This window comes from Amphibalanus amphitrite, unplaced genomic scaffold, assembly GCF_019059575.1.
Source record: "Amphibalanus amphitrite isolate SeventyFive unplaced genomic scaffold, NRLGWU_Aamphi_draft 001727F_arrow, whole genome shotgun sequence".
NCBI classification, from domain to species: Eukaryota; Metazoa; Arthropoda; class Thecostraca; order Balanomorpha; family Balanidae; genus Amphibalanus; species Amphibalanus amphitrite.
Window position 1 is genome coordinate 108,351 of NW_024883220.1, and position 9,763 is coordinate 118,113.

The 9,763-nt window shown below is 48.9% G+C and overlaps 1 protein-coding gene across 1 annotated transcript; it reads right to left on the bottom strand.

Annotated features, from left to right (window-relative positions):
* Window positions 1-302: 302 nt before the first annotated feature.
* On the bottom strand, window positions 303-8,130 carry LOC122374858 (apolipoprotein D-like). The gene is made up of 2 exons (XM_043353869.1): window positions 7,557-8,130; window positions 303-307 (listed from the first exon to the last, which is right to left on the bottom strand). Exons 1-2 carry the CDS (start codon window positions 8,128-8,130, stop codon window positions 303-305), a joined length of 579 nt encoding a protein of 192 aa, XP_043209804.1.
* Window positions 8,131-9,763: the final 1,633 nt, after the last annotated feature.

Consider the following 9,763-nt stretch of genomic DNA (forward strand, 5'->3'; position numbering starts at 1 on the left):
ACTTAGTGACTCAATGGCTTACTTTTGCTTTGTTTTGTTGGGTCAGGCTCTTTTGGTCTAACGAGATCATTTCAGAGCCAGAAGGGTGATAGGAATTAGGGGGTGACATTGGTCTGGGCGGACACCCTGGTGAGTCGTCGGGGCTGAGCCCATCCAGTGGACAGGCCACCCAGCCCCTTGACACTCACCGCACCCGGCTACGGGCCTGCTCCCATGGGGGAGCTTCCCGCATGGGATAAAGATGGACAAAGTTGTCCGTCCAGCCCGGAACAGGGGTTGAGGCGAGTACGAGAAGGATTTGACTACTCTGAGGATGAAATCGACGGAACGGAGGGAACTCAGTGGCAGGTTGCTGGTCATATAAGTCGCGATCTCCGCTGTCAGGAGGCTCATCCTTAACCCTATTCCTGGCGGGGGGGGCCTCAGGAGCCCCCCCCCTGAGTTTTTTTTGTTTTTTTCTCCCAAACGCGTTGAGCTAGGAAGCTCAAATTTTCTGACTTTTCCTAAAAGGCTTCTACGCAACATGTCTGAAAATTTTGAGTTGATCTGACCTCAGGTCAGGTCACCAGAGGCGGTTTGGTGACCCTACCTCAGAAAAGTTTGCAATCACGCCAGAGCTAGAGTTTTTGACCGATCAATTTCTTCTCTTCAGGCTTTAGTTAGGGTACCAGTATGTGCAATTTGTATATCTCGGAATTTTGATATCGGTGACCTAAGGTCAGGTCAGTTTCGCGACCTCCCCATTATAAGTCAATGGGGGGAAAATCAACTCCCTGTTTTTACCACTAAAACGGGTCGGAATGGCCCCATATACCATACATGACTTCATATACGATCAACCTTCACTACCTTGAGGTCTGTTTTGCTGTTGGGCAGCTGTGAGGTCATGTGACGTCATCAAAGGTCACCAAAGGTTTTTGGCCAATAACTCCGTACAGGAACAAGATACAGACGCGTGGATGGTCTCATTGTGTTCAGCTCGTCAAGACGCATCGAATGATATACATGATGACCTCGAGGTCACGTGACCTGAGGTCAACCTTTGGCCTTGACCTTTCGAGGTCAACATATATATATCATTCGATGCGGATTGACGAGAGGATCACGATGATGCCCTTAGTTTGTTCCTATCTTGACTAATTCGAAAGTTATTCGAGAAAAACTCTCTCCATATCTAGCGCCGCCATTTTGACTTTTTCGACCCCTGTGACGTCATCTTTGACCTGACCTGAAAATGACCTTTGTAAAAATTGTAGATCTTGACCGTGCGTATCCGATGCCGTTTACCGTTTGTCGCTGCGATGTGTAGTTTTTGAGATCTGAAGGGGGGGGGGGCCGAATCGCCCCCCCCCCCCGCCAGTTTCTTGTCCCGGCGCAGCCCGCCAGGAATAGGGTTAATTTAGCTTAACCTTCGCCCCAGTGCACTGGGGCGGGGGGGGGGGCATATGGTACCACCCTGTCGCGTTTTTTGCGTGTGAATAAAAAACCGCGGCGCGTAGCGCCGCGCCGCTTGGGGTGGCTTTTGGTACATCAATTTTGGACAATGTGTGAAATTTTTGACCCCAGGGCATGTCAGGTCAGGTCACCAGGTCAAGTTAACTGACCAAGCCTAAAAAAGTTTGCAATCATGTCCAGCCTGCAGTGTTTGTCAGAAAGGTTTTCCATGGCCTGAGATGGCCTCAAGGGCATAAGGAAGGGTCACAGGTGCAATTTTCCGATTCAGTGTGTCATTTTTATCTGTAATCCGATGTTTGAGAGTGTTTAGAATGACGTTCGTCCAAAAGAGGCGCCTTTCACTATATTTCCATTGACTTACCTTTAGGTAATGGTCGGAGATGACGCAAAAATAGCTTGATCTTAGGTCACGAATAACAAAAATTCCAGCATGATGTTTTCTTATAAATACCTACTGATGCCCTCATCAATTATAATGAAAGTTCACATGTGATCGTTCAGTCGGTGTAGCTATGGCGAGCATTCTAACTTTGTCTAAGGTTAGGTCACTTGACGTTACCTGGCGACCTGACTTTGGGCAACCTTGGTCTGAAATTTTCCAAACAGACGCAGAAAAGACGCATGAACAGCTGCGCCAAAATCGGTGGCACTTCGTGCCGTTGTTTTTTTAGATAGTTCGGAAAAGCTCAACGTGGTGTCCAAACACCTCTCAGGCCCGGCCCGGCGCGGGTAAACGGCTGACCCGGCACCTTTATATCACTATAGCGTGCGCCTCTACACTCCTGTCCAGTGTTTCGTCTATTTTGTGACTAGAGTTTAACCCTCGCTGGCACAGGCCATTTTGCGTCCTTCGACGGCACAAGGGAGGGGGGGGGGTGCGACTCCCCTCGCGTTTGGCCCCTGATCGAGTTAGAGCTTCTCGGAAAAACACGATCGTGTTGCCCGTGACGAGAGGAAGCAGGTGATACCCAATTTTAAGCTCCTAGGTCATCGGTTGACCTTCCAGGTCAGGTCAATGACCCAAAAAGTCGGGAAAATGGGGACCTGTTAGAATGTCAGGCCAGGTCGGGTCAGATCAGGTCAACCGTAGGGGTCCTGCCGGGTATTCGTAGTGTGTGTCAACCGCCTCTAACACTTGACAGCTTCGTAACATGTTACGAAGACACCAAAACTACTTCGTAAATGTTCAAATGGCTGCTAAATTGGAATTCAACTAAAAAAAAACTAGCCAAGAAACATGTAAAACTCAAAAAAGTGAACCGAGGCCATTAAAAGTCACTGACCTGACCTGATTTTCAGGTGACCTTGAAATCCACCCTTATGCATGGGAGCTGCAACATCAAATCACATTTGAACGCTTGAAACCACGAAAAGACTGTAAAGTGTAAACGCGCGGCTAATGCGACTTGCGAGCCGAAATACGCCTAATCGTGATTCCGGCCAAACATGGTCTAAAAAAAATAGGGTCACAGGCCAAAGGTCATTTGGGTCGGAGTCATGAAATTTTTAGGGTACCTAAGTGTAAAATTGATCAACGCGAGGATACTGAAAGTTTCGTCGCGATCGGCCACTTTTTACGTGAGTTATTTGCGAAAAACTTAGGGAGTTGCATCACCTTGTGCCCTTGTGCCGGCGAGGGTTAACAAACCAAGCTGCATGGCTGGAAAGAATGGGTCCGATGGTGCAACAGAAGCTTTCTCAGCCATCTTTCCCCAACCATCAGCAGTAAAAACGTAACGAGAAACTCGAGACGAGAAAAGAGGGAAGCTACGGACCACGGACAGATCTCACGTGGCTGAGCTTTCGTCACAGCCTCCGCACAATCACCGTCCCGCATCTGTTTACTGTGCGTGGGCAGTCATGCTGCACCGATGACTGAAAGTGTTGTGTGGCCACCATGTCGTCACAATGGATAGACCATTGGAAGCGGTGACCAGCATGCAGAAGCGATAATGCATTCATAGTTATATGCATAGACACTAGACAGTAACGTTAGATCCACCCAAGGTCTATTCACGCATCTTGTTAGCACTTGCTACTTTGCAACGGAGAGTCCACCCCGGCTGCCTTTGTCGACCCTACCCGGTGGGCCGGCTGGAATGTGTGACGCGACGTTTTCTGAGCTGAGCGGGGTCGTGTTATATAAGTCCTGGTGGCATAGCTATGACTGAGCCCGGAACGCCGTCGTCCATGTGACAGTGGTATATACCTCCTGAATGGTTTACTTTATCCGTGCTAGTCGTTTAACCCGTGCATGTTACTTTGATGTGTGAATACTGGATACATAAATACGGATGGATAGTGGGTAATAATTGGGTTCTACGAAATCATTAAACATTTTCAAACTTTCACTAATTTGTGGATCACATGTTCCGATGTTCTCATTTGTGACATTCCTTCTTATCGCCCGTTTTTTCTCGCTCCCTTTCCTCTGAACCGGGACCGGGGACCGTTTCCGTGTTGTGTCACACCTAGTCTCGTCGGTTCGGGCTATCGGCCGGCCCTGATCAAACATCCGCCGGGCTGGGGTCGCACGAACTCGGCACGGCCCCGTGTGTCGACGCAGTGCACTGAGATGGGGTCCACACATTGGGTAGCGGGTGGTGACCAACAGACCAGACCAGCCGCCCTTCCCCGGTGAAAGCGGGCTGTCGCACGCAGGGTGCTGTTACCTTACACCTGCACTAGAGTATCAGTATTCAGGACATTCGTACTTGGGTAATAAAGTGGGTCAGGTAGCATTGTGCTGGTACTTGGTAGCGGAATAATTCAAAGTTTAACGGAAATTCATATGAATAGAGAACACCTGTGACCTGAGCATGCAATTATCGGTAATACCTACCTTCTTGTCTTATGATATTCGTCAACAAGTTTTATGTTTGGAAGAGCAATTATCAGAAATTATTTAGTACCATAACTATTCAGAATGATCAGCGAAAATGGAACTACCTATTTGTTCTTAACTGGGCTACTAATGCGTACGCTCCAGACAGGGAAGAAAGGCAAGCCATTCAAAACCGGGAACCAGCGCGCTCTGTTATCGACGTACCTACTTTGCAAACGTTCGCTCCATCCTTGAGTATGGCAGTGTGGTGTGGGGAGGAGCAGCGGTGTCACACATCCAGAGAATTGAACGTGTGCAGGAAAAGTTTCTTGTCTGGCTCTGTGCTCGCTGTCGGGTGACTGGAGTTTCTTTAGGGTACCGAGACTTAGTTAAGCACTTCGGAGTGGACACCGTGACAGCTAGGATCCAGCGTTTTGATATTCTCTTCATCAGGGACATACATCGCCAGATGATACGTTCATCGTTCCTTCTCGATGTGTTCCCTCTCTCAGTACCTGTTCGTCTGCTTAGGCATCAGAGTATGTCCGCGAGTTCCCTGGCGCGACTGCGTGTCAATGTTGTGAAAACGTCCATCTTTAATCGCCCTCCCAGCAACTTTCCTGGATGCAAACCGCGATGTGGATATATGGAGGAGCAGCGCCGGCGAATTCAGAAGTCGAGTGGCTGCCTATGTATCGAGGGACGGCTGAGATGCAAGTCCAAGTGTTCGATGTGCCTGAAGTGTTTGTGAGTGTGGGAAATGTATTATTTGACTTCACCTGTAAATGGGTGCATAACCCGTCGGTGATAAAATGAATACAAGAATACAAGAATACAAGGATGTAAATGAGCATTTATAAATAGATAAAATGCATTCCCACATGCCGTTTGTTGTACATGCATCTGAAAATGCGGCGGATACCGAAAGTTCTGGCTTGAATAAAAGGTCAGGTATGTCCAATGTCAGCTCTATGTCTTTAACTGCAGTTTGTGGAAACCGTTAGTGAAATGATACCGATTACCGAACCCCTCCCCTCAGCCGTGTAGGGATAAATAATAATGCCGTGCTCATACCTATGCTCGAGACGCATCTGTGAAATTTAATGCTCACAATGATTTGTCCTCTCAACGACGACAATAATGAGCAAATGCAAGTTTTTTATTGTATAGATTGTTTAACATTCACACATCTGACACATCATATACGACCTAGCATTGAATAACAAGTTTACGTATAATCGACTCTGGATAGTGACGGGATAGTGTCATGGTGCGTTCATTTTGAAAGAATGTTTCGGCATGCTGTTGCCGTAGCCTGTACAACCACAAATTTATGAAACTAAAATACTTTGCTTTGTTTTAAAGCTCTATTCAACATAGGATTTATATTGTTGATAGCCGTGCTAGATTATTTCTGATAACAATCCTTACAAGCTCCTTCAATCTTACAACAATCCTTCTGATAACAATCCTATCCCGCGCACCGACGGGGGGGCGGATATCCGCCCCCTGAGGTTTTTCGCGAATAGCGGGAAAACCGCGGCGCGTAGCGCCGCGAAATTTGGTATGACTATAACCTCATCAATTTTACACATGGTGTGCAAGTTTGAACCTCCTACCTTTTAAGGTCAGGTCATCAGGTCACTTTGAATGACCCAACCTCAAGTCACTTTTTTGCAACTTTGTCACCGTGCCAGAGCTACAGTAGATGTCGGAGGCCTTTGAAAGTCGCAGGATATTATTAGGTCATTAGTAGCTACAATTTGTATATCTCGGAATTTTGATATCGGTGACCTAAGGTCAGGTCAATTTCGCGACCTCCCCATTATAAGTCAATGGGGGAAAAATCAACTCCCTGTTTTTACCACTAAAATGGGTCGGAATGGCCCCATATACCATACATGACTTCATATACGATCAACCTTCACTACCTTGAGGTCTGTTTTGCTGTTGGGCAGCTGTGAGGTCATGTGACGTCATCAAAGGTCACCAAAGGTTTTTGGCCAATAACTCCGTACAGGAACAAGATACAGACGCGTGGATGGTCTCATTGTGTTTAGCTCGTCAAGACGCATCGAATGATATACATGATGACCTCGAGGTCACGTGACCTGAGGTCAACCTTTGACCTTGACCTTTCGAGGTCAACATATATATCATTCGATGCGGATTGACAAGAGAATCACGATGATGCCCTTAGTTTGTTCCTATCTTGACTAATTCGAAAGTTATTCGAGAAAAACTCTCCATATCTAGCGCCGCCATTTTGACTTTTTCGACCCCTGTGACGTCATCTTTGACCTGACCTGAAAATGACCTTTGTAAAAATTGTAGATCTTGGCCGTGCGTATCCGATGCCGTTTACCGCTTGTCGCTATCTTGCTTCGTTCTCGAGATCTCAGGGGGGCGGTCATCCGCCCCCCCCCCCGTCGGTGCGAAGTTGGCGCAGACCCCCGTCGGTGCGCGGGTTAACATACTGTTGAACATTTCAAGATTGCATAAGTAAAAACATCGGCATTCGGCTACCTTTTGAAGTTTATGCATTTGTACATATAAGCAGCACATATCATATAATCGAAAACATCAAACAGACGACGCCTTCCATATATGTAAGATGCTGAGTCTGATATGTTGCAAGATGCATCTCCGCATGTTACTTCACATTGCGTGGAAAACAGCCAAAGACGAGAGATATACCAACAATCGATAACAGATCAACGGTTCGTCTGCTAAGTAGCTTCAAAATAACTTAGATGTGAAAAATAGAGCTATGGAAGACGAACTTAGACCTTATGCAAGCGCACAAATTGTTGATTAATGCTAGCTAAGCATGTTGAATGCCACCGTTTCAGTAGTCATTGATATGTCACGATGTCACGTAGGCAGCTCATATGATCTCATGCACAATATGTCATCGACGAAAGTCACACACAGCTCACCTAAAACGCAGTGATTTTGCTAGCTAACACTGATTGAGCGCGCACTCATCCACTTGATAATTAATTAAATATCCATTTTAACGCGGCTGACACTCATTTTCTTCAGTTTGTAATTGTTCCGGATGAGACATCCAGTTGCAGTCCTGAGTTCCTCAAAATCCAAAGTTTTATCTTTCCCACAGCGAACAGTGAACCAACACACAGCAGTTCATCTTCCTTCTACATAAATCTCCAACTGGCCGCGCGCAAACAGTCTGAGTTCAGGAGACGTTTCATCAGTAACCGAGCAGCCAGTCTGTCTGTACGTCCTAGTTTTACTCTGCCCTCAGTGGCCGTACGGACAGTTTTTCTGGTCGGTCTTCTGTATTTTCCCGTGTCCAGGCCGAAGTGACGGATCCGCTTCATGATGTGTTTGACCAGGTACGGGCTGGGAAACTGCTCGCGGGTCAGCACAAACAGAAGCTGCGTGTTGAACAGCTTCAGGCTGGAGCACGACCAGACGATGGCGTACTGCGTGTAGTCCGTGTCCAGTACGATGTAGTTGGCGTCGCTGCCGAAGCTGGGCACGCACCCCTCGAAGTTGACGCGCAGTTTGGCCTGGCCGGGCCGGCCGACCGGCTTGGCCACGCCGCGGATGTCGCTGCGCGTGCCGCCGAGCACCTTGATGCTGCGGTTGGTGACGCCGATCCGGCCGTAGCCGGCGTCCGAGTACACTGCCTGGATGCACTTGCGGCCCACCTCGAAGACGGTGAAGTACTTGGAGTACTCGTACCAGCGGCCCAGGTAGAACTGCGGCTCGAAGTTGCCGACTATGGGCGGTCGCGGACAGCTGCCGAGGAAGGGCACCTGACCGGCAGCGGCGGCCACCAACACCAGCAGCGAGAGCACGCGCAGCGCCCGGCACGAGTCCATGTCGGCTTCTGAGCGCCGCCGCCGCCCGCCGCCGCTGGTCGACGCGCCACGGCGCACAGAGGGGAGGGAGGGAGGGAGGGAGAGCGCCGGAACTGGGCGGGTCGGTGAGGACACACCGAAGGCGGATACGCCGAAACACGGGTGAGTCATCCCCCATCATCTGGAAGGTAGGATCGGCGGGATTTCCGACGCTTGTTGACATTACCATTCGTCAGCGCAAAGTATAGCTGGGCTGAGTGGGCAGCTAAAAAACCAGGATCACATTCTGAGGTCAATGTGCGACAAGTACCTAGGTATGCGTTGATTAGTGCGTCTTATTTTGCTTGCATGGGCACCAGCCATGATTTATTTTGGGCATCCTGTTGCATCTAGCCATTGCTCTTGAATTCCACGTTTCAAGGGCTTCTTGTAGTTAGTCGCTGAAGAGGCATGGCATTGTTCTAAGATACGAAAGTACGCAACCAGAAGAACCAGACATAGAAGAAAGCGAGGATATTGATAAAAACGTCATTCTCAGTTCTCACCACAAGGACTCATGGCATTGATATATCAAACCCCTGAGAGATTCGCAGGTCGTTTTGCGACATTGGCTTTCAGGCTTGGAACTATTCCATTCGATTGAAATTATAGGTACGTACGCCTGTCGGGTAGGGTCACTGAGTTGAGAGTGAATGCGCTATCTATCATTACCGTTTGTGATCGCACAATGCCGCGTGTGAGTTTTTTCGTGCCTGGCGGAACTCCGCTGTGCGTCGCATTGTAGGTTGCGCAATACTGATCTATTTCAAGCTCGTTTTGGAGTTATACGCACTGATCCATTTCAAGTTTGTTTTGAACTTTCCTCGGTGAAAGTTTACCGCGGCGATCACCCGAACACACCTGCCTGGCGGCGGTCTCCACGATTCCTGCCGGTGTTGTTTTGTGTGCGCCGGCCCGTGTCGAGGCGCTGTGTCCGGGGTGTGTTTTTCTCCCCTGTTGACTGTGGCGTCCGGGAGCGGCAGTAGCTGAGATCCGGGTCGGCAGAGCCGCCGGCAGCCGACACAGGATCGGGGCTAGGAGGTGACTGGAGGACGTAGCGACGGATCACCGCTCATCCGCGAATCGTTTCGACGCATAAACCTGTGTTGCCTTCCAAATTTGATTACAGTATCATTTTCAAACCTCAACGTCAGCTGTGCATAGCGACAGAAGTGAGCTAAAACGTGCTGAATCACATGAAGAGCGGCAAAGGAATGTTCAATGCTCATGCACATTTCATATGTATTGTAATCGCAAAAATAGCACCCCGTTGAACACTGCACTGTAAAGATCCCTAACGTAACACAGATCCCGGTCTAACGTTTTATGGCACACCACACCCCACTGCTGGACACCTCACGGCAGCAGGGAGGGTCACTACTCGCTGCTCCTCCAGGATGTGACCCTACTCCCGGCCCTCAGAGTCGGCGGCTCCGTTCAGCTCGCTCCAGATCAGGTTGGCGATGGCGTACTTTGGTCCGCACAAACCGCGGAAGTCGTCCGTGTCAATCGACCACAACATGGCGCCGCCCACTCCGATACTCTTCAGGTAGTCCAACTGGCAAAATGTACATGTGATGTGTGAAATACGAGTAATTAAGAAGGAGCGACGAAA

Bases quoted from the DNA above. Each gene is read 5' to 3' on its own strand.
- LOC122374858 (XM_043353869.1), bottom strand. From the start codon at position 8,130: ATGGACTCGTGCCGGGCGCTGCGCGTGCTCTCGCTGCTGGTGTTGGTG.